Source organism: Cervus canadensis, chromosome 7, assembly GCF_019320065.1.
Source record: "Cervus canadensis isolate Bull #8, Minnesota chromosome 7, ASM1932006v1, whole genome shotgun sequence".
NCBI classification, from domain to species: Eukaryota; Metazoa; Chordata; class Mammalia; order Artiodactyla; family Cervidae; genus Cervus; species Cervus canadensis.
The window spans coordinates 44847594-44873483 of record NC_057392.1 but is presented as its reverse complement, the minus strand read 5'-3'; the positions used below and the strand labels follow the sequence as shown (position 1 = coordinate 44873483).

Sequence of the window (25890 nt, the reverse complement as noted above, 5' to 3'; positions counted from 1 at the left end):
CTTTGAGTCCCTGGATCATAGGGATGCTAAGATGAAAATCAGAAGTAGGGAGAACAAGTAAAAGGATGGAAATGATGTGGATGTGGGGAAAAGTCTTCTCTCGAAGGAAATGGAGACTTTCGTACACTTATGAAAGAGAAGGTTAAGGTGGCCCCAGGTTTGTCTGACAGGTCCCCAGATCAGGGTGAAGGGGTGTGTGTTCCTAGAGGAGGAAGGGACTTATCTTGTGAGTTTCATAAGTTCCATAACTGCGATTAGGGATCACAGTTAACACAGAAGTCTGTAAATGTTATTCCTGGGCTTATGGACCATGATATGAAAATGGAAAGATTATTTGAAATATGAACATGGCTAAGTTAAGACACGTTGAAAGAGGTAACTACTCACTTGTTAAATAATTGTGGCTCAGCTGGTAAAAGAATCCGCCTGCAATGCAGGTAAAAGAGTGCCCCAATCCCTGGGTTGGGAAAATCCCCTGGAGAAGGGAAAGTCTACCCACTTCAGTATTCTGGCATGGAGAATTCCACGCACTGTATAGTCCACGGGGTCAAAAAGAGTTGGACACAACTGAGCGACTTTCACTTCACTTCATGTGGAGCTTTTAACTTTCAAAATGTGATACTAGCATGATATATAAGCAATTTGGAGAAGTCTGCTAGTAACAGAGCCAAGAACCACTATTCAAAAAAAAGGGACAAAGTCAAATAGGACTGCTGTTAGCAATATTGCTGCTGGCATCCAAATGCTGGGTTGACTTGATCCAAGGGTTGGCCCAAGGTAGAAAAAGATCCAGACTTCTGTGAAATAAAGTTGGAGAGGCAAGCTAATAAGAATAAGACAAATCATGGAGAGCTTGAAAGTCAGACAGGGCATCATGGAAATGAAGATCCAATAAAGGTTTTAGAGAGTGATGTGATAACATGAGCGGTTAAGGCATTCTATCTGGAAAAACTAAACCTTAATTTCCTGGCATTGAAAAATGATTATATTAGAACCTACCTACTCATAGATTGCTGTAAGGACAAGGAAACTTCACTGGCTTTAAAGAAAGTGAAAATGTTGATCACTCAGTTGTGTCCGACTCTTTTCGACCCCATGGACTATAGCCCACCAGCTTCCTCTGTCTATGGAGTTCTCCAGGCAAGACTATTGGATTGGGTAGCCATTCCCTTCTCCAGGGGATCTTCCCTACCCAGGGGTCAAACTCAGGTATCCTGGATTGCAGGTGGATTCTTTACCATCTGAGCCATCATCTGAAAGTCAAAGGGCTTGCAAAGGGAAGCCTGTTAAAAACATTGACTTTCAAGCTCCTCTTAATGCTGGGCACCCTTCCATTATTTGCAACTGTGTGGAATATGGCTAATGAGACAATAATCATTTTCAGGACAAAAAATTAGGACATAATCTGACAAATATAAGTTTTGTTACGCTGAAAATGTACTTTTCATGATGCAAATGGGAATATCCATGATATTTCAGTGATTTAGGGAAAGAGTCAAACATAATTTTTGAAACTAAGATTGTCCTAGAGAAAATCCATGATTTGTAAATGGCCTTATTCTGAGAGAGGCAGTGTGATGTAGTGTGGGAAAGGCAATTAAGGAGACCTGAATTTTTGATTCTGCTCCAACAGAAACTGTGAGCTTGTGGCGAATCACTTCACCTCTTTGTGCATCAATTAGTGCTAAGTCATGTCCAACTCTTTTCGACCCCATGAACAGTAGCCTGGTAGGCTCCTCTGTCCATGGGATTCTCTAGGCAAGAATAATGGAATGGGTTGCCATTTCCTCCTCCAGGGGATCTTCCTGACCAGAGATCAAACCCACATCTCTTATGTCTCCTGCATTGGCAGGCAGGTGGATTTTTCACCTGTGCACCGCCACCTGGGAAGCCCCATATTGGACTATATTATAAGTCAAATTAAGTCCCTTTCTTTTTCTGGAAAAGATGTTCCTTTTTATTTTCTAGACAGATTTTTTTTTAAGCGCATCAGGACTAAAGTGGGGAATGAAACAGAAGGATAAATAAAAACTGGCCATGATGTATCCGACTAATACAATTGAGGGAGTTAAAGAAGTTCATTTTGGATGCTTTTATGGGAAAGGGAACTCTACACTAGGAAGCTGGTGGATATGACTGTAGCATGGTTTAGAGTTTACAACTGGGGATTTGGCAGTCATCAGCACCGAAAAGGTATCTACTCCCAGTTAGAATATAGTAGATTGCAGCAGCTCAAGCCACCCACTGCAACAAATTTTAAAATCTAGAAAAATTATTTTTAAAAATATTATAAATACATCAGAGAGCTTTAGAAGCAATGAGTACTAGATTACTTCAAATTCCAGGAGGGTGCCAAACCCTTCCAAGGTGAACTCATGGTAAGTAATTTTCTTCCCAGTGGACCTTTGCCAACTTTGGATGTGGACTCAGGACTGCTGGCAAGCCTTGGTGGTCAAACAGCTCTGGCATGACAGATTAGAAATTTGAGTCACCCCAAACACTTTCATTTTTACATACGGTCTGACATAAAATTTAAAAAATAAAAAGAAGCATGAAAATGTGTCTAGTAATCAAGAAGAAAAATAGACATCAAAGAGGATAACCACAGGGAGATTCAGCCACTGGAGTTATCAGAACTTGTTGACTCTAAAATAACTCTAAATAATATGTTCAGGAAAATGAAGGAAAAGATGTATAAATGGATGAAAATGGAGAATTTCAACAGAGAAATTGTATGTATAAAAATAACAGATATTCTTGAACTCAAAATGCAATATTTGAAATAAAGAATTTATTAAGTGGATTTATCAGCATCCTGGATAGCAGAAGACATGCTTACTGATGGAAGAAAAGGTGCCAGGTAAGTGGAAAGATGAAACTTTTCTAGAGAATGGAGAGGGTCAAATGCTGGTTACTCAGGTCTTGGACAGGCAAGAACTAAGAGCTCAAGCAGCAGAGGAAAGACTATGAGGTCAAAGAGATAGGCTGAGTTGGCAGAGAACGGCAGTGTGACTTCTTTCTGACATCCTTGATCCCACTCAGGTAGGAAATTGCTTCATCTACTGGGAGTGAGGAAAACAGTTGAGTGGGATTCAGGCTTGAGGGGAAAGTCATTACCTGGAGATTAAATAAGAAATAGAAGTGTGTTCTTGGGGGCATGGCAAAGATCAACACAGAAGCAGGCGTGAAGGACCTAGAGAGTAGAAATGGTGCAAGAATGGAGTGTGCTGCACTGAATAATCTTGCAACTGAAAGATTACTTTTGTGATGCTGTTGTTTTATAAAAATAAAAACAGAGTGAGGCTTAAAGACCAGCCTAGGTTCAAATGTGATTGCCTGTGAGATTAAGCCTAACTTGATATGAGCCTACTTTTCTGGTTCTTTCAAACTCACTCAGTTTACCTAAATCTTAGAATCACATGACTATCTTTAAACATATGTTCATGTTTTGGTGTTTTATGAAAGGGTTAGTCATTCAGTCATGTGCAACTATTTGTGACCCCATGGACCATAACCTGCCAGGCTCCTCTGTCCATGGAATTTTCCAGGCAAGAATACTGCAGTGGGTTGTCATTGCCTCTTCCAGGGGATCTTCCCAACCCAGGGATTGAAGCCAGGTCTCCTGCATCACAGGCAGATTTTTTACAGAAATCTTAAAGATTTCCTCCCTCTTCTAGCTTCAGAAAACAACTTCAATTCTCCTGAGGGTATCCCAGCTCCCGTTCATAAATTAATGCAGAGTTACACTGCCTTATCCTGCCTCCTCAGGAAAGGAGTCGCTGCCAGTGTTAGATGCTGCTCTTTCTTTTCCTTGGCTCTTACTTTCTTTCAGTTCAGTTCAGTCGCTGAGTCGTGTCTGACTCTTTGTGACCCCATGAACCGCAGCACGCCAGGCCTCCCTGTCCATCACCAACTCCCGGAGTCCACCCAAACATTGAGTCATGTCCATTGAGTCCATTGAGTCAGTGATGCCATCCAACCATCTCTTCCTCTGTCGTCCCCTTCTCCTCCTGCCCTCAATCTTTCCCAGCATCAGGGCCTTTTCAAATGAGTCAGCTCTTCACATAAGGTAGCCAAAGTGTTGGAGTTTCAGCTTCAACATCAGTCCTACCAATGAACACCCTTAGGATGTTCATTAGGATGGACTGGTTGGATCTCTTTGCAGTCCGAGGGACTCTCAAGAGTCTTCTCCAACACCACAGTTCAAAAGCATCAATTCTTCGGTGCTCAGCCTTCTTCACAGTCCAACTCTCACATCCATACACGACCACTGGATAAACCACAGCCTTGACCAGATGGATCTTTGTTGGCAAAGTAATGTCTCTGCTTTTTAATATGCTGTCTAGGTTGGTCATAACTTTCCTTCCAAGGAGTAAGTGTCTTTTAATTTCATGGCTGCAATCACCATCTGCCATGATTTTGGAGCCCAGAAAAATAAAGTCAGCCACTGTTTCCACTGTTTCCCCATCTATTTGCCATGAAGTGATGGGACCAGATGCTGTGATCTTAGTTTTCTGAATGTTGAGCTTTAAGTCAACTTTTTCACTCTCCTCTTTCACTTTCATCAAGAGGCTCTTTAGTTCTTCTTCCCTTTCTGCCTTAAGGGTGGTGTCATCTGCATATCTGAGGTTATTGATATTTCTCCCAGCGATCTTGATTCCAGGTTGTGCTTCCTCCAGCCCAGTGTTTCTCGTGATGAACTCTGCATATAAGTTAAATTAGCAGGGTAGCAACATACAGCCTTGACATACTCCTTTTCCTATTTGGAACCAACCTGTTGTTCCATGTCCAGTTCTAACTGTTGCTTCCTGACCTGCATATCGGTTTTTCAAGAGGCAGGTCAGGTGGTCTGGTATTCCCTTCTCTTTCAGAATTTTCCATAGTTTATTGTGATCCACATAGTCAAAGGCTTTGTCACAGTCAATAAAGCAGAAATGGATATTTTTCTGGAACTCTCTTACTTTTTCGATGATCCAGCGGATGTTGGCAATTTGATCTCTGGTTCCTCTGCCTTTTCTAAAACCAGCTTGAGCATCTGGAAGTTCATGGTTCACATATTGCTGAAGCCTGCCTTGGAGAATTTTGAGCATTAGTACTAGATGTTTTCGTCCTTTGTGACACTCTGAGGACACTATTTCTCTGCGATCAAAAGAAGTTTATCTATTTTGCTAATTTATCTCAGACTTTCTTGATGGCTTCTAATCAATACTTCAGCTGAGTAATTTAACTTAGAAGCTAATTGTTCCCTTTGCAACCAGTATTTTTATAGTTCCCTTTCTAGTTACATTCTTTTAAAATTGTATAAGTTATGTATATAAATTATGTATATGTATACATTGGCTTACCTGGTGGCTCAGACGGTAAACTGAGCAAGTAACACTTTTACTTTCTCTCTCTCTATATATATGGGGCTTCCCTAGTGGCACAATTGGTAAAGAATCTGCCTGCAATCCAGGAGACCCGGGTTTGATCCCTGGGTCACGAAGATCCTCTGGAGGAGGAAATGGCAATCCATTCCAGTGTTTTTGCATAGAGAATGCCATGGACAGAGGAGGCTGGTGGGCTGCAGTATCTGGGGTTGCAGAGTTAGACGTGACTGAATGACATACACACACACATACATATAAGTAATATCAATCTCAGCTTTTACCAGAAATTGATTTTAATAATCATCAGCATCTCTTCCATAACACATAATCTTAAAACATTGAAACAAAAGCTTTTTTAACAAAAGTTTTTTAACCAAAGTACTTGGAACCAGATATTACATCAGGGCTTCCCAACCTTTTTCAACATCGTGGCATACAGAAATCTTTGTAAAGTGCACTGGAGTACACTGTAAAGTTTTGGCAGGTCTGTATGGAGCTTATGAAAAATCCAATATAGTTTTATCATATAATTGCAATAACAAGTTACACAGTGAGAGTGAAGATATTGAAAGTTTACTCTGAATAAAACTTTCAAATAAAAAAGATTATTTAAATTTTTAAAGAGAAATAAAGCTCATTTTCTAATCATGATTTTGCTTTATACCAAATTTTGTGTTGAAATAACTACATGCAGAAAATTTTTAATTTTCTCTTCAAATTCTTTTTTCTTTTTTTAAAACTTATTTAATTGGAGGCTAATTACTTTACAATATTGTGGTGGTTTTTGCCATGAATCAGCCACAGGTGTACATGTGTCCCCCATTCCAAACCCCCTCCCACTCCCCTCCCCATTCCATCCCTCTGGGTTGTCCCAGTGCACTGGCTTTGAGTGCCCTGTTTCATGCATCAAACTTGGACTTGTCATCTATTTCACATATGGTAATATACATGTTTCAATGCTATTCTCTCAAATCATCCCACCCTCACCTTCTCCCAGAGTCCAAAATTCTGTTCTTTATATCTGTGTCTCTTTTGCTGTCTTGCATATAGGGTTGTCATTACCATCTTTCTAAATTCCATATATATGCATTAATATACTGTATTGTTGTTTTTCTTTCTGACTTACTTCCACTCTGTATAGTAGGGTGAAGTAAGTTTCATTCACCTCATTAGAACTGACTCAAATGCATTCTTTTTAATAACTGAGTAATATTCCATTGTGTATTTCTCTTCAAATTCTTATAGTCTCCATCAGTGAGGAAGTTTGCCCCACAGATGGTTGTTACTTAGCAAATGTTAAAAAGGTAATTATTGATTTTTCTCCAATTGACAGAAACTCCTTTCTATCTATTAACCAAAAAAATTTTTTTTATTAACCAAAATTTGAATACTTTGATTTCTTCTGTCTTTGGTTGAAATTCTTAGGATAATGTGAATTGATTTCTAATTCACTTAATTTTTTTACATCAAGTATCTACAAGTAACATGACACCTAACAGATGTTTTGCTACTAGTCTTCTTTAGGGTTAAAGTTAGAAATATTAGTTAAACTTCCCACTAAACTACTTCTAACATCATGTTTCCCTTGAATTTGTGAGCACTGTTGGTATACTTTATTGTATTTTCACACATTCATTGTGACTTTTATTAAATTCATTCTGGTACTTGAAAATGTCAAATAAGCCAATTTTCTGAAAAAAATCTCTCCCCAACAATTCTGCAATAAGAATCATTGACATTTTTCAATTCCTCTTTTAGTTCCTAGCCTCCAGGGAAAAAAAGAAAGAAAAAAATTTCCTTTGATAGGTAACTTAGTAGCAAACAGCAGACTGTTTCTTCACATAGAGCTGAAAGCAGACAAAACCATAGCAGCCTGGATTTATTAGAAACATCCTTTAATATGGAATTCACGTCCACAGGCAAATATACAGACTAGAGCTCTCTGTAACAAAGCTTGTCTTTCTTGCATCTCAAATGATCAGAACGTGGAGAACAGATATGATGTAAAGCCCTCCCACCTTCCTATTATCACAGCTTTCCCACTAGTACAGAAACTGTTGTTCTTGCATAATCTAGAAAGTCTTATTTGTTTTAAAATATTTAGTTACTATTCATCCTGAGTACTTTGTTTTGGTTCTTTCTGGCAAATCAATATTCTTCCAAGCCTCCCCCTTGAGGGATGCTAACTAGTGCTGTTAACTGAACATTCTTACTAACACCTGTAGATTCATCACCCTGCAAGGAAACACTTTGATTTGGTCTTATGAAGACTATCATCTATGCATCTTCTAACAGTAATGTTCCATTTTTATATTTCCTTTGCCTCATTTGGTTCCAAATGTGATCATATCTCAGGCAGGTGGGCAAAATGATTCTGTAATTGTGGGAGATATTTTGGCCTTACTTCTTAATTATGTGACCTTTTAATTAGCTTCCTGAACCCAACCTGATATAAACTACTATGTAGTTGTAAACACCTTTGTGAAGCATTTCATAAAGCAGTGGTTTTCAAAGTGTGGTGTCAGGGACTTCTGAGGATCCTTGAGACTTTAGGGGGTAGGAATCCATGAAGGTAAAACTATTTTTGTAATAATATCAAGACATTATAGGTCTTTCTCATGCTGCTTCTTAAGAGTGTACACAGGAGTTTCTCAGAAGCTACATGATGTGTGATTGAATTCAGTCAAATGGATTGAATGCAAAAAGCAGATATTATAATCTAGCTGGTTCTATTAAGGCAGACATTAGAAGACTTGCAGAAAATATAATGTCGCACTTCTCACTAAGAATTTTTGTTGGTTTGTTTTCTGGAAACTGTAGTTAATTTTTATAAGATATGATGGAACTACTTTTATTTTAAAATAAATATTTTAAAATTCCTAAAATGACAAATATTGCATGATATAACCCATATTAACAAAAGACATTTTGGATCCTCAATAACTTTTCAGAATGTAAGGGATGCTGAGATCCAAGACTTTGAGAATTAATCTCTTAAAAGACTATCTGTATAATACAGATATTTTCTGTTAAGGCTCTGGCATAATTTACCCAGCACCATTTTTTTCATTTGATAACTTTTCCATGAAAATGAGATATTTAGGCAGATATCTGGGTAAAGAAAAAAATTATCAGAGCAAACAAATCCAAATTTGAAATAGTTCTCACTATGTTGCCTAATAAGTGATTTAAATTTATATTTTGGACTATATGTATAATGTCTGTGAATCTCATAAGTATTAAATTATAATTAGATATTAATTCAAAATTATACTTTGTAGTAGGAAAATAAACCATATATTTAAAATACTTAAGGAGAATATAGGCCTTTTTTACTATAACAAATCAGTTTTCAGATAGAAGAAGATTGTTCATTTTCTTTAGAGTAGTTACATAACACTTTTGAAAAGGGGAATTTTAAGAAATGCTACCATTTAATTTAGCAGTTAAAATGCTAAACTGTCCACAAAATGTAAATATTACTCATACTCAAGTATAGTTAAAGTATTTTGAGAGATATTTCTATAAGGTAATAAAGGCCCACAGTCTCTTACTGAATCAATTAAATTATTTTACACTATTATTTACTTTTAGAAGCGAACTTAATTTTTTAATTTCTACAAACAAATAATGTCATTATAGAATTTCATACTGAATCAGATTTTGGATATTTTACATCACAAAGCAAGGATAAAGAAATATATAAATCAAGACACAATTTTTAAAAATTAACAAAATCAATTATGTTTTATTAGAGAGAGATGATGATGATGATTAAAACATATACCCTCTTTTGGGGGAGTAAAGTTTAAAAATAAGAGAAAATTAAATCAAAGGAAGGACCTAAGTATTGGAAACATATATGCACAAAACTTTGGTACTGACAATAAATACATTGCAGTTAAAACAATAATCAAACTTACAAAGGTGGTTTTAACATGGTGGTTAAAGGGGGAAATTCTATATAAGCATCTCTGCTGGCAGGTGCTCTGCCTAAAACCTTAAGCACCAAACAATAATTACAGAAATCTGGAAGTTTACTGACTGAGTGAAACAATATCCAAACATAATTTCAGCTGTTATAAATTTGTATATAGTTGTAAAATGGTTGTAAATTTTGTATCACTATGAAAAGTATACAGTCATCAATGGGTTACATGGCAGAATGTAACCCATTCTGCCATGACCACTTGTGGGAAGCTCCGCTTTAGAGATCTATAAAGGCAGAATAGGATGAAATAGTAAAATGTGTACTACAAAGATTATGTGATGATACTCAAGTTTTGTGGGAAGGCTCATGGCATAGCACAGACTCAAGATGAACCTTGGCGAGGGTGTGCAGGGTTTTAACAGATGGAAAGAAAGTGGGAGGACACCTCAGCAAAGCCAGCCTGAATTAGCAACATCCTGAGGGAAAGAGAAAAGCTGGATGGAGTGTGACTAACAGTGGGAAAGTGTTAAGCTTTGAATTTATAACTTTTAGGGAAGTGGCCAGAGTAAACTATGTGTTAGAAATTTATGTTGGTAAATACTAATAAAAATTTATACTGTAAAATTCTATATACAAATAATGGAGAACCTTGAAAGTTAGGATTGGATTATCATTTTGTCAGCTGGACTTTCTGACCTATTAACAGCAGCATAGAAGGTAGATCAGGACACACCAGTCAGGAGAGACCAGAGAATAACCCGAGATAGGGTAGCTTGTTAGGAGGTGAGGGACTGAACCAGAGTAAATAAGGTGAAAATAAAGAGGAAGGGATGAGTAGGAGACACAAGTCAAATGAAACATCAGTGAGATTTAGTGACAGATTCAGCAGACTAAAGAGAAGAGAGGCTCCAGGGCTTGGAGGCCAAATGACTGAGGAATGGTGGCATTGTGTTCAGAAACAAATCTAGAGAGGGGACTTGGGAGATGGAGAATGAGTGAGTGAACAACAACAAAAATATTTTTATATATATGTATATATAAATATATTTTACCTATATATATATTTGGTGGTAAAATATATATAAAACTGACCACGTTAACCATTCTTAAGTGTACAGTTTAGTGGCATTTTATACTTTCACATTTTTGTGACACCATCACCCCCATCGATTTTCACAACTTTCTCATCTTTATAAACTGAAACTGTACCTGTTAACTAACAGTCATGTCCCCCTCTTAGTGACCCCAGGGAGTGCAGCAGGCCAGGCTTCCCTGTCCTTCACTATCTCATGGAGTTTGCTCAAACTCATGTCCTTTGAGTTGGTGATGCCATCCAACCATCTTTTCCTCTGTCACCCATTCTTCTCCTGCCCTCAGTCTTTCCCAGTATCAGGGTCTTTTCCAATGAGTTGGCTCTTCGCAGAGGTGGCCAAAGTATTGGAACTTCAGCTTGAATCCTTCCAATGAGTATTCATGGTTGATTTCCTTTAGGATTGACTTGTTTGGTAAATACAGTTGACTACTTTAACCAGATATATATATATGGTTATGAGCAGACAATATGAGCAAACTGCCCTTTGCTAGATAAAGTGAATTGAAAAGTTATCAGAAACAGTCAACTTGTAACAATAACTTTTTAAATTATGAACTATTTCATACATACAAATAAAATACATAACTAAATTTAGGCATAAAAGTGATGAAACACACATGTAAGCTTAAAACATAGAACATTCCTAATAGTGTTGGGGCTCCTGTTGCATCTCCCTCCTTCCCTCACCAAGGATGATACCATTCTGAATTTGTGTTTATCATCCTTTGCTCTTTCTTATAATATTATAAGCACAATAATTTATAATTTAATTTCTTATAATGCTATTCTTATTATATATGTGACCCTAACTAATACATGGCTTTTTCTACCCAGCATCATGAGATTCACCCTGGTGATACTTGCTGAGGACTGTGCTATCTTCCCAATGAATTGAAGCTTTTATATTATGTAGTGACCCTCTTTATTCTTACATGCTTTGTGCCTTAAAGTCTCTTTTGTCTGGTTTTGACTCATCTACATCAACTTTCCTTTGGTTATTATTTGCCTATTTATCCATACATCCTTTTACTAGCCTTTCTGTGTACTTGAACTATTTTGCATTGTATTTATAAATAACTATATGTGTTTTCAGGTGTGCCTGAAGCTAGATATTTTAAAAATCCAGTCTGATAACTTCTGTGTTTTAATTGACACATTTAATACCTTTCCTTTTTACCGATTACTGATATATGGACTTCTATCATGTCATTTATCCACTTTTCCTATGCTTCCCCCAGCCCCTCTTTTTTTGCCTTCTTTTGGATCAATCAAGTTGTGTTATTACTCTTAATTCCTTTTCTTATTTCTAATGATTGGTGGTTATATTACTTTTATGATAATTACCCTTGAATTTTTGTATGCATATCTGACTTTTTACAAAGTCTAAAACTGATGTCTTTAGACCCTTCTTCCTCTGAACAATAGTACACAAAATGGAAGATAATGGAGTAGCACCAACCTGATACCATTTTAATTTCTTGTCTTGAGATTTCCCAACCAGGCTGGTAGTATAAATTTAAAACTTAGACCTAGCTTGTGGCTACATATTTGTGGGAGACTATTTCTCCCCCAATAAGAAGCAGCAACCCTCGAGTAGGAAATGGCAACCCACTCCAGTGTTCTTGCATGGGAAATCCTATGGACTGTGTAGGGCTACAGTCCATGGGGTTGCAAAGAGTTGGCCACAACTTAGCTACTAACCAACAACAAAAGAAGCAGAAGGAAGAAAGATTTCTGTGCCACTTGCCAGTAGGCAGGTATTTTCAGTCCCACCCTCTCACACTAAGTGTGTGAACCCTGAAGGGTTTCAGGTTTAGGGGAGTAAGAGAGTCGTCTTTTCAGCTGTTTACTTTTTCACTCCTTGCCTGGCCTTTTATCTCAAAGCCTCAGTTCCTGGTTCTACATTTGCCCCAAGCCAGCCCTAACCTCTTCATTTGCTTTCCACTCTCATTTCTGCCTTACTTATGTGGCACGTGAGGATTCCCCTCACTTTCTTGCAAGCTCAGCAAAGCAATTTGAAAAGTGTGTTTGCTGGGATTTGTCTCATATCCAAGTGTTTTGAAGAGACAGGGCTTTTCAGAACCTTTATACTCTATTTTAAAGCAGACAAAGTCTTTTCATCTGTTGTTCATTTGTGCATGGTGTTGTGTACTATCTATGGATTTTCATGTTTTGTTTCAATTTGCCCTGGAACTTTTTGAATGAAACATACAAGTGTCTCTTTACAATTAAAGTAGATGAGTATACCTGCAAAGGTATAGAGAGCTGTTCATCAAATGGCTCTTTAGTGATTATTTTTATTTGGAAAGATGTAATACAATGTCAAGTAATGGAAGATTCACAGAGTAAATTTTGCTACAACTCTTATGGGGCCAATAAGAGTTGTGTGATGTGGAAGATGGTAGTAATCTGATGTTGAGCAAATTATTTTGCATGAACCCATTTTTATTTATACAAATATATATTTACATTGAAAAAAATTCTGAATGGAGAGATTCAATATTTTGGGGTGCTATCATTAGAGGTCTTTTTGTTTACTTCTTATTGATCACTACCTTTTTTTTTTTTAATTAGCAATAATCCTAATTTGGATAAACCTCATTGGCCAGGAAACTGCCACTGCGCAAAGCTAACCTCTACTTTTTCAATGAACAAATATATATGGTGTGTTTTTTAAGTAAATGAAAGAATTATAACAACAGAAAGAGGGGATTAGTGGACTTCCCTGGTGGTTCAGACGGTAAAGCGTCTGCCTACAATGCGGGAGACCCGGGTTCAATCCCTGGGTCAGTAAGATCTGGAGAAGGAAATGGCAACCCACTCCAGTATTCTTGCCTGGAGAACCCCATGGACGGAGGAACCTGGTAGACTACAGCCCATGGGGTCGCAAAGAATCGGACACGACTAAGTGACTTCACCTCTAACTTAGGAGTCCTGTAACAATAGGTCTGTCTTGTGGGGTAGTGAACCCCCAATATTGAGAGTGCCTCACAGAGGCTGGGTAACCTCCTGTCGAAGATTCCTGTCATCTTATGATTCAAAGATTCTCATTTTATTTTTTCTCTGATAATAGGTCAATCAGTCAATGCCTCAGACAGATAAGCAAATATGCATCCCCCCGGAGCTGCCGGACTTGCTGAAGCAATTTACCAAAGCCGCCATTCGGTCCCAGCCGCAGGATCTCATCCAGTGGGCTGCAGAGTACGTACTCCTCTCTCACCTCTAGCCCCTGGCTCCCTTTGGAGGCGAAGGTGGCGGGTGGAGGAGGGAAGGTTTGCAAAACCGAGAGGAGGTTGTCATGGCTGCAACCTGGGAGTCGGGACTGATTAGCATAATTTCCGTGATGTTCAGCTGTCACGTTGCTTTGGTACTTTAAATCCACATAGAAATCCCGCAAACTGCGAGGGTGGAGGCCCTTCGCCAAGTGAACCAGACTGAGCGATAGGACGCCAGGGCTATAGTCAAAGTGTCCTAGGGCGATCAGCAAGAGTTAGATTACCACATCACATCACACAAGCACACTCCACTGGGTCCCTGCTCTCACCCCCGCCCCTCCCCACTCCCTGTCCCAGTGGAAAGAAAGGCCCAGAGTTCCTCGGAGCTTTAGCCTGCCTTTCCGTGATGTAAACCAGGGCCTCATTCTCAGGTTTCACCACCAGATGGCAGCACTGCACCTGTGGGGGAGCCATGCGATGAGCCAGCGGGACGGACTGTGTGGGATCAGTCCAAGGGGGTTCTCTCCTGAGTTAACGCCTGTAATGAGATCCCGTCCTCTACTACTTTTAGCCACAGACACTTTGTATCTCGTCTTTGGGGAAATTGCTATTTTCTTGACTTCTTTGAACTAATGTGTTCCTTCAGCATAAGGATTCCACCACCACACTGGTGATGGGGGCAGGCAGAGCAGCCGCCTGGCTTCCGTGTGCGTCAAACACAGGTGTCCTCTTTCAGGAGACACCTCCAGAGGCTGCTCAGTGGAAGGAGCTCACACAGTAACTGCTAGCCAGGATTGAAACAACTTCACACAGAAAGGCTCCCAGCTACGAAATTGCTCCTTAGACAAAAGTACCTGCTTGAAACGGGGCATCTGAGGCTTGGGGTAGAGTTAGGAGTGGACCAATCCTCCCAGGGACCCCTTTCAGGCTCTTTTTACTGTTTGGTGATGGCCTCCTTAGTAGGTCTTCACTGGGAGAGGGGGTGAGGAGTCAGAGGCTACAGATCAGGGCTGGGAGGTTGTGGGAGGGGAGAGCCACCTTCCTCATGAGGTTGAGCGGGTCCATTGAGCAGTGGTGAGAAGAAGGCACTGATACTTTTGAGAAGGCTCAAGATGTATTCTAAGAGGACACTCACAGAGTGTCCCTGGCCAGTGTGCTCCTGCTCCTGGGCTGGGCTAGTATGAAGTTTCTACAAATGGAAGGAAAATAAGCCAGTAGCGCTCATAAAAACAAGACACAAATGGGGTTGCTTTGCCTGGTAATGAACCCTGTTTAGTTTTCCATTCTCAATTTTATATATAACCTCTAAGATTGAACTTTAAGCATCAGAAGACTAATTTCTTTTGGCACACCCAGACAGACTTTTATACTATATGATAGTTTAAAACTTTATTTTATTGTTCTTGCACTGCTGCTTTATAGCAAGAAAAATGACATTTCTTGGTATTGTCCCTGACATTTATGGGAGAAAACATTCCACTGTTATAGTCTGCTTGTTTCCATATCGTATCGTGTGCTATAAATGTTTTAGATATCCCTGAAGAATCAGTTTGTAGTTTAACTACAGTGAAAAAGGAGAACATGACCTAAGAGCACTTTCCATCTAGTCAGACACAGAAAGCGCTTGTCAAATGGTTTTATGTGGCTTCGAAACCTGCAGCATTTTAGAGATAAAACTCCACAAAATATTTTCAAGACAAAATGTCTGTTCACCTGGAGCCAAAGTTCCCCTGCATATGTGCTATCCATGAAGAAACCACCTCCCGGACGTCAGCAGGACACAAACTCATTTGTCTTGTGTTGGGTATGTGTGACCACACAAATGTGAAGAACCATGGAAATGCTCACTACAAATGAAGCCAGATAACCAACAGAGGATTACACCCATGACTATAGGCTCATTTCCACACTCTCTAACCAACTCTGCTACAAGGTCCAAAGATGCTTCTGCATCACACCCACCCCCACACTGACCTGGTCTGCAGAGACCACTCATGTACATTAGTAGGGTGACCTGAAAGTATTTCTTCTGTCCTCCCTGTGGATGACCTCCAAGGGGTGCCTGGAAGATGTTTTGGTCTTGGAAGCTGTTGCTCTGCATTGTGTGATGGCTTAGAGACAGACCATGGTTTACCCCATCATTGTATGTTGTTCAATCTCTCAGTTGTGTCCAACTCTTTATGACACCATGGACTGCAGCACGCCAGGCCTCCCTGTCCCTCAGTATCTCCTGGAGTTTACCCAAGTTCGTGTGCATTGAATCAGTGATGCTATCCAACCATCTCATCATTGTATGACTTCACCCTAAAATGGGCTTTTATAAAATTTCATCTGAATTCTTTGTACATTACCTGGAGCTGGAGAAATTAATAAAAAGTAAGAGAGGGGCAGAGGCTGTGATCCATGGGTAGTCAATAACAAGGCTTCTAATGGAGACAGGCCTTTCCACATAGCATCAGTGCCCTGTGGATCAACTGCTCATGTCTGTTCTCTGCTGCAGGCAGCCAGTTTCTTTCATAGGTCAGTCCCAAAACAGAACGCAGTGTTATTCCCACTGCACCAAAACAAAGTGCCTTCCACAAAGCACTGATGTTCAGGCAGATGTTACTAAAAATTTTGAGGGAAGATAAAGGGAGATTTTAGGGCTTCCCAGGTGGCTCAGGGGTAAAGAAACTGCCTGCCAATGCAGGGGACTCCCACTAGTTAATGGGACTTCCCAGGTGGAGCTAGTGGTAAAGAACCGCCTGCCAACATGGGAGACATAAGAGATGCAGGTTCATTTCCTGGGTTGGGAAGATCCTCTGGAGAAAGGCATGGTAACCCACTCCAGTATTCTTGCCTGCAGAATCCTGTGGACAGAGGAGCCTGGCAGGCTATGGTTCATAGGATCACAAGGAGTTGAACATGACAAAGTGACTTAGCACATAGCACGTAGCACCACTGCCTAATACCAACTTTAAGTATGTGGATAGCCATCATACCAAGCATAAAGATTTTTATGTTTGAAAAAAAGGTCCTTCAGGTTCTAGGATTCTTCCTTCATAAAAAAGAGTAGGGGATTTAAAACAACAATAATTTTCTCTCCTTTTATATGCATACATATATGTAGCATGTGTATGTACATAAACTATATATATATTATTATATCTCAACACACATATGCCTGTATATGTGTGTATGTCTCTTTTTGTGCATGTACACACATAAATGTAAAACATTTAGGAGGGAATGACCAAAAAAATACCCAGACCCAATATGCTTCAGGGAATTTCATACCAAACTTTTGTTGGTTATTCCACATCCTTAAAGAAAAACAAATCTACTTATTCCCTAAGCCATCTTTATACCTTAAGTGTGAAGGAACACATTCAGGCTTTTCCTGTACATAAATGAACTAAAAACAACATCTGGCATATTTGTCGTTGTTGTTTAGTTGCAACCCATGGACTGTAGTCCAACAGGCTCATCTGTCCATGGGATTTTCCAGGCAAGAATACTGGAGTGGGTTGCCAGTTCCTTCTCCGCGGGATCTTCCTAATCCAGGGATCAAACCTGCATCTCCTGCTTGGCAGGCAGATTTTTAACCACTGAGCCACCTGGGAAGTCCATCTAGCCTACAGAAGCCACTTAATAAATATTCTTTCCTCCACCCCTACCCTCAAAAAAAGGGGAGAAGGGATTCCCAAAGCAGCCAGAGGCCACTGAAGTACAGGCTGCTCCCCCACCCCTTTTTTTCTTGTAGTTATTTTGGGGCTATGTCCCGTGGAGAGATTCCTCCAGTGAGAGAGCGGTCTGAGCGAGTGGCTTTGTCTAACTGGGCTGAGCTGACACCGGAGCTGTTAAAGATCTTGCATTCCCGGGTAAGCACCAATGGGCAGTGCAGATAAGGAATGTGGGGGTGACACTGAGTTTGGGTGGGTACAGACAAAAGTCCCCTTGCTCATCAGCTGGCCACTTAGCACTGTCTTAAAATTCACTAAAGCATGCACTGAGAGTAAATCTTCCCTTGTGGAAATAGGAATGATGCTGAAATAGGCTGTAAGCTGACTTGTCACTTGGGTCATTCCGCATTGTCCTGAAGCTGCCAGAACAGTCAGGGGCTCAATGCAATTTGAATTCCTTCTTTCTAGAAAATGTAGGTCCACATTCCCTGACAGTGTCTTCCTTACTGATCAAGTCCAGATATGATGCCAATCAGAGTTTGGGAAGGGGCATATCATAGTTCCCCAGCTATTTCAGGTGCCAACATAGCCTTGCTTTTAGGCTCTCTGCACAGCCATATCATCCTGGGAGCTGTCCTGTGAATGGTTGAGAAGGGTCTGTCCTAGGAAAACTTGCAGCTTGGCCAACTCCCAAGAAATATGATTTAGCACTACCATACCTCATTTTAGGATACAGGTTTGAGGTGATTCAGGATTGACTTAGCCAAATGCCTTGGTTCCTCCCAGAGGCTTAGCATTTCACTGGAATCAGAGGACCAGGGAAGGCATAGTAGCACTTCACTGGGGCATCTGCACCCTTATTGTATTGTTGACCAACAACTAGCCACTGTTATCTTCTCCTTTTGACTGCCAAGCACTTTGTGCAGTGGACATGGCAGAGAGCCGAGGTACCTGGGAACAAGCAACATCAGGCATCCAGACCATAGACCCCGTATTAAAGCAATGCATTCAGAATCTAGTGCAAAGAACTCAGTGGAGTCTAGAAGCAAGAGATTTAACATCTAGTTCTAGTTAGCTCTAGTTTCACCACTAATTAGTGTTCTCAGACAAGTTCCCTACTCCTTGGTTTCATTTTCAGGCTGCCCTCTCTGCCTTATAGGGACAACCTAGGGATGAAACAGCAGATAATAATAAAAGGCCTATAAAAAAAATTGAAGTGTAATATACATGTATGTTTTCCCCATAACTCTGATACCTGAAGTTCAAGTGATTAAATTATATCTCAGAAAGTTCTTCAGTAGGCTGAACATTTCTCTACCCTTGCAAAGAGAACTGCCAGAGTCCCCACTGACCCCTGACACCTTCCCCCACCTTTTGCTGTGTGCTGGGAGAACAGGGCCCTTGCCCTGGCAGGTGTCCTCGGGGCCTTCTCTCCTCCTACCCCTCTTCCCTTGTCTCATGTCGGCCCCCCGCCCCGCAGGTTGGTGGCAGACTGATTGTCCATGCAGATGAGCTGGCCCAGATGTGGAAGGTGCTGAATCTCCCAACTGACCTGTTTAACAGTGTGATGAATGTGGGCCGCTTCACGGAGGAAATTGAGTGGCTGAAGTTTCTAGCCCTTGCTTGTAGCTCTCTCGGAGTTGTAAGTTAGCTTTAATGTTTTTTGTTCCTTAAGGGAAAATCTCTTGGGGGCCTGGACAGGGGCGGGGGGGTGGGCGGCCAGGGGGATGGGGGGTGGGTGTAGTACACACAGTCAACTCTCCAGGGTTGACGAGGAGCCCACCCCTTCTTGTCTCCTCCCTCTCCTCTTTGAATTAAGGTTATTTCTCTGTTTGTTAGCCAGGAGCAGGGATGGGGAGGAGAGCAGGGAAAGCTGTCATCAGGTTCTGGGCAGAAGTTGACTAAAATGCAGTTTTTGGATTATTTATTAATTTCACTTAGGTTTATTACCACTCCACTCCCTCCATTCATGTTCCTAAAGATAAGCAAGAGCCAGCTGTAGATGAAGATTGGCTTATAGTTGGGTTTCAGACACCTAGAAGATATACCAATAGAGATTTTAAAAAAGAGATGCAGCCTTATAGAAAACTACTGTATGATAAGCATAATTGGATACAAAAATCAGAGATAAGAGAGCAGGAAAGAAGATATGAGGCTGTTTCCAGATTCATAGTCATGACATCACCATGGATGCAGGATGTTCATACAAATTCATGCCTTGTCCAAATTTGACTTGATATACAATTGGAAAAGCCATTTTCCCATTTCAAAGAAACTAGTTCATATACATACTTAAAAGCTTTAGGTATCATATTATATGTGGACTCACTCTTATTAAACACTATTATAATAGCAAATGAAAATGAGTCAGAAAAACGATTTTTAAAAAATCCCTAAAGTACGTACAAATTTAAAAATTAATGAGAAAATTATTGCTTCTGCCAAAACTAAATGGTACAAAAAAGGTAGTTTGAATCATTCAGTATATCTAAATACAACCTTGTTCTTCCTTCTCAAATATCCTGAGTATGTGTACTTGACACTTTTGCTTGCAAGAAAAGTTATCAGAAATACTGTAGTCCAACTTCTCCTGTGATTCTGCTCAATTTTCAGCATAATTATTTCTTTAGAGAGGAAGAGAGAAGAGGTCATTCTTGGGTTTTTTCCTTTTTCACAGCCTCTCCTAGCACTCTTATGCAATGAATAAACTATTCCCATCAACAGAGGCAAATGAGTTGCCAATGAGCACTTCTGTGGAAATAGCCCCATGGATTGGGGGCAAATCACAGAGGAAAAATGAAAAATTGACACATTTTATTAAATTCTTGTAAGGTCACAAGCTTACTCACGCCACATTCAGAGATGCTCACGGAGTGGGGAAATGTACTTTCTCTGTAGTTAATCCTGCTCTTCTCCATCTACCCTACCCATGAAGAGTTGAATAAGAAAAGAATAGATTCAACCCAACCCAGGAATTTTTCATCTGCTGCAGTAACTAAAAACAACTTTCAGATGAATTACTCAGTTTCTCAGATTTCTCCTCACAGCTCCTCTCTGCAAGGTGGCAGTTGAGTGTTCAAGGAAAGGGGTGATGCTGGGATCTCAGAGCACCCAGTAGGAGGGTTCCCACCTCCCTTGGTCCTCTCCAGCATCTCTGATCTCCATGGAAACACTCACCTGTGTGGTGGCTAGCTATGCAGCTGAAGTCTTTGGTCTTTTCTCTCTCACAGCACAATAGTCCCCCAACCAGCACACCTCCATTCTCCCCGGTGTTCAGGGCCTCCTTAAGTCTCTTCCAGATTGCCCTCATCTGCTCCACGTCACAGCCCCCCACCACCTTGGAGGTGTCTGAGTCCTCTCATCCACATGCCTCACAGTAACCCAGAGTGAGTTTAGAAAACCAAATTCCAACCCTCCCTCTGCAGCTGCTAGGTTTACTTTGACATGGCTGCCACCCACACCAGGGGAAAAAAAACCATGAGGTGAATTGTTTCTACTTCCCTGTTAAAACGAGGAGGTTTGATTAAATGTTCCATGAGGTTCTTTGACCTCTATCATCCTGTGATTCTGTTCCACCTTCTCGGCTTCCACTGAGACACCCTCAAGCCTGGCTTAGGATAGCAGTGGACCCACCAATTCTGAGAGGTGATGAGGTGTCTGACTTTGTGTCCTATATCCTTATGTCAAGAGCGCCTAGTGCTGAAGTCACCCTGCAGGTCTAGTCCATAAATAAAGGGTGCCCTGTGAATCCAGGAGCCGATCCCGTTTTACCCATTTGTTTCATGTTGGACTGTTGCTGGGAACTTAAACGTGGGAGAGGTCAGGGTGTCACCATCTGGAGGAGGGTTGCATTCTTGCTAATCTATACATCCTTCGAGGCAAGCCCAGAAATTCCTGCCTTGCTTTGCCAACTCAGTCAGCCATGATATCCATCCCATTTAGGAAATCAAGTCCCCTCCTTACAGAGAATCTAATGGCAGAAATTTTAGGAAGCAGGTACATTTACTCCAGTCTTGAGCTCCCTGAATCTACACGTGATTCAAAGTGCCGCAGATACACTTCCCTTTGGGCATGTGTTCCTCTTCCCTTTGAGTATTCCTTCCTCTAGAATACCTCTCCACCTCCTGTTCCACTGAGACCAATTATATACAAGAAGAGGTTGTGTGATGTGTTCACTAGAAGGAAAGGCATGTTTTGTCAGCAAATAATTCACTTTCTGAGGCTTTCACCTCTGAGTTTTAAAAAGAGGCTTGCGAGATGCTTAAAGGTAATCTTTATGGAGTGGACCCCCATCTGACCAAAATATCTTGTGCAACAGAATGCAGACCTCTGTTTTTATTGTTGTTTAGTAGCTAAGTCATGTCCGACTCTTTGTTACCCCAGGGACTGTAGCCTGCCAGGCTCCTCTGTCTATGCAATTTCCCAGGCGAGAATACTGGAGTGGGTTATCATTTCCTTCTCCAGGGGTCAAACCTCTGACTCCTGCATTGGCAGGGAGGTGTTTTTTTGTTTGTTTGTTTGTTTGTTTTTTTACCACTGAGCCATCTGGGAAGCCCAGATCTCTGTTTACTTTAGGTTTATTTAAGTTTACCAAAAAGCTCCAGTCCAGAGAGTTCTTATCCACTCATCTATTAAATATTTGAAAATCTTATGAGGGCAATAGAATTTGAAGGTTTGTTGTTTGAATAATCAGTAAAAGATGTTTGGGGCAGAAAGCAAGGGCTGCCATAACAGTGTACCACAGAATAGGTGGCTTAAACACCAGCAATTTTTTTTGGAAGCTGGAAGTCTGAGGTCAAGGTAGTTGTAAATGGAACCACCTTGGCTTGTGAATGGAAGTTGTCTCCCTTTTCTTCATGTGGTTGTCCCTCTCTACATTCATAAGTCTGGTGTCTCTCTCTCTCCCCCTCTCTCTCTCTGTATCATACTCTCTTCTTGTAAGGACACCAGACCTATTGGATTAGAGTCCACTCTAATGACTTCCTTTTAACTTAATTAGCTCTTAAAGGCCCTATCTCCAAATACAATCACATTCTGAGGTCTTAAGAGTTAGGGTTTCAACATATGAATTTTGGGCAGATATAACTCAGCCCATAACAGCACCCCAATTTGGATGAGGCTGTAGGAAGAGGACTACAGAACAAAGGCAATAGGACAGTAGGGTTTAAAAAAAAAAAAAAACCACAGAGAGGATGAGCTATAGATGGAAATTATGAAGTTCGTGGACACATGCTCGTAAATCTACCCAAAACCACTGTCACGCTGACCTCAAGCCATGCACATGCCCTCCCATCCTCTTTGACAACCTCTTACCAGCCTCCTGTGTGCCCATCCCCCCACCCTCATCTGTGGAAGCGCCTGGCACACTGCCGCACACAGCGCTTCACAATAGCCTCTAGGAGAGAACTCCCAAGGGCAGGAGAGAGACAGTAGATGGAAGTGGCCTGCTCCCCTCCTGTGGCATGGCTCCAAGTGTGTCTCTGCAGTAGATAAGCTGTCCTAATCACTGCAGCCCTTCAGAACTAAGACCAGAGAGAAGTATTATTATTAATTATAATTAAGAAATTATTCTAATTTTGTAGGATGCAAAATCAAATTCCCCTCTTTAAGTGAGGTTATTCTCATTAAGGTAATAAATGTCTTAAAGCACTCAACAGTTTATAAACTTAATTCCTTGAAAGTATCCCTCCCACCAAGAAAGGAAAGGAAATATTACAGAAGAAAAGTAGAGAGAGAGGCGAATATATTTTCAAAATGAGAAGCAAGTGATTTAAGAAAATCATACAGGGAGAAGAAAGGTAATAAAGAAAATAAAATAGTAACACAGTCCAAAGATTCTCCAGTTACTTCTAACATTTAGTCTTGGAGGACTTTAGTGATTCAGACCATTTGTTTGGACATTCAGGTAACTAATCTTTATTATTAATATAAGTGTATTCATTTGACCTAGGTTTGATTTTACCTTTCTGATAAGAGGGTTTGCTGTTTATATATTCTAATCATTATCTTCCATATAGATGGTAGTTGTGGTTTCTTTAAAGTACTTATTTTGTGAATAGATAGGGTTGCCACAACAACAGAAAAAGAAAGACACCCAGTAAGATACTCAATATTTTGAGATTAAATTCACTGACATTCGGCAAAAAACAATTCAAGCTTTCCAGAATATTACATCATCCCCACTTAATTTTATGAGAGCAAGGTTTTTGTTTTCTTTGTTATATCTAAACTGACCTTAGGAATTTAGTGTGGAGTAGTGACCTTCTCCTCACTTAACCTTCTGGTTTTATAGACCATTGCCAAAACTCTCAAGATAGTGTGTGAAGTGTTATCATCGGACCATGACAGCGGCCCTCCCCGGATCCCTTTCAGCACCTTCCAGTTTCTGTACACATATATCGCTGAAGTGGATGGGGAGATCTCAGCATCACACGTCAGTCGAATGCTGAACTACATTGAACAGGAAGTGTAAGCAAACATTTAGCAATTGGAGGGGAAAGAGTATATGGAAAACAAATCCAGCAGACCAAGGCAGAGTGAGGTTACTGTATTATGCAGCTCTGGGAACAGAGGAATGTTGTGAAGAACAGTAAATAAGGATCAGAAAGAGAAGGGGAAATGGAAGAGAGAGAATGGTATAGGACAGTGACTCTTAGAGTGCTACCCAGACCAGCAGCAGCAGCACCTGGGAACGTGTTAGAAATGCAATTTTTCAGGCTGTACCCTAAGCCCATCAAATCAGAAACTCTGGGGGTGAGACCAGGCACCTGTGCTTCAGCAAGCCCTCCAAGTGACTCTGGCTCACATTCAGGTTTGACCACTGGTGGAGGCAGGGTGGAGGAGGAACAGACAGACAAGAGGTCAGAGAAAGAGCGGGTGATGAGGGCAGGAGCCACAGCAGAATTCAGTTGGAGGGAGAGAGTTGTTCATATATTGTCTTTCTTAAGATTACGTGTTAAATAAACTAACACCCAAACATTTTTTTTCCCCAAACAGTATTGGTCCTGACGGTTTAATCAAGGTGAATGACTTTACCCAAAACCCCAGGGTTCGGCTGGAATAAAAGCACACTTTTGTCAATTTTACAGGAAGATACAGAGATGACTGTGCTTCAGAATGACTGAACCCCATATACCACCCAAAGTCAATTTTCTTGTGTAACTGGTACACACTAATAAACAATTAGGCAAACATATGAAATCAGAAATGTGTGGAATTAAGATGTAAAGTTGTTGAGCCATAAGACCTCCATTAACAGATTAGTATTCTTCCCACATGGACACTGTGTAAAGTGACTGATGAAGCATGGATAGAAAATACATCTTGAGTGAAAGCCAGGCTGTCGGATTTTCAGAGGTGGAATGTTATCCAGACACAGTTTTGATGTTTTGTGACTGTTAGGCATAATTTACATGAGCATCTTTTACATGATCAATCCACATTTTTACCAGTTTATTTCTCCATTTGTTGTTTTGATGCTAGTTCATTCATTCATTCACTTACCAATGTTTATTGAGGCTAGCTGTATGCCAGGGATAAGACTGCCAGGTAAAATATAGAACACTCAATTGGACAAACAATTTTTTTTTTTTTTAGTAATTTCTGTTTTATTCTTTTGCTACACCTGGCAACCCTAGCCAGGAACTATGCTGACTTCTGGGCATATGCAAATAACTCATATGTGAATTCTGCCTTCAAGGAGCTCACAGTCTAACGTGAAGATAAAACATGAACTTAAAACCACTTTAATGTACGTGCTCTAAGAGGCATTAAAAAGCATTTCAGAGATGATTATTGAAGTTTCCACATTAAAGTGCTGACACCATATCCAAACATAATGAGACCCTCTTAGGAAAATCTCTCTGCATGAGCTTAAGACCTTCTGACAAGGTTACCAGAATTTTCTTTCTCCCAGGAAGCCACAAGATTAACAGCCTATGTGGTTATTGTTCTTAAGGCCAGGTGTGCCCAGGTTGCCTTTCTATCTGTAATGCTATCCCCTCTTGAAAGTTGTTTTTGTATAAAAACCATGTTGCCTTTTTCATAATACATACAGCTCTCTACTGAATTGGGGAAATTTTTGTCCATTAGTATCTAAATAAGTAAAAGAAGCTTGTGATGGGATGTCACCACAGGCCCTAGAGTGAAACAATAAAAAGGGCTGAAACGAATTCTTCCCCTGCGGTCATCTGGCCACACCTGCACAGGGTAGGGAACAACTAATTCTTCCTGCTGTTTGCCATCAGCCAGAGTGACCCATCAGTTATATCCACTCTGGAACCTTCAGTTGTTTGAAAGGCTGAAGCACTGCAGGTGAAACCCTGCACTGTAATTAAGCAGGGTTAGAGAGTGACTGTGTAGAAGGCAATGGCACCCCACTCCAGTACTCTTGCCTGGAGAATCCCATGGGCGGAGGAGCCTGGTAGGCTACAGTCCCTGGGGTCGCTAAGAGTCGGACATGACTGAGCGACTTCACTTTCACTTTTCACTTTCATGCATTGGAGAAGGAAATGGCAACCCACTCCAGTGTTCTTGCCTGGAGAATCCCAGGGACAGAGGAGCCTGTTGGGCTGCTGTCTATGGGGTTGCACAGAGTCGGACACGACTGACGTGACTTAGC

At 40.6% G+C, this 25890-nt stretch overlaps 1 protein-coding gene across 2 annotated transcripts in view; it reads left to right on the top strand.

The window, feature by feature from the left end:
• The window catches only part of ROPN1 (rhophilin associated tail protein 1), a 28342-nt gene extending 3865 nt beyond the window's left edge, over window positions 1–24477 (top strand). The window contains exons 2-6 of one of the 2 annotated variants that reach the window (XM_043474122.1): window positions 13467–13594; window positions 17351–17468; window positions 18751–18912; window positions 23563–23738; window positions 24267–24477. In XM_043474122.1, the coding sequence (XP_043330057.1) occupies window positions 13479–13594; window positions 17351–17468; window positions 18751–18912; window positions 23563–23738; window positions 24267–24333 (639 nt within the window). In that variant the 5' untranslated portion in view covers window positions 13467–13478 and the 3' untranslated portion in view covers window positions 24334–24477. The remainder of the gene's footprint in view (window positions 1–13466; window positions 13595–17350; window positions 17469–18750; window positions 18913–23562; window positions 23739–24266) is intronic. The other variant, XM_043474123.1, reaches the window with a different exon arrangement.
• Window positions 24478–25890: the final 1413 nt, after the last annotated feature.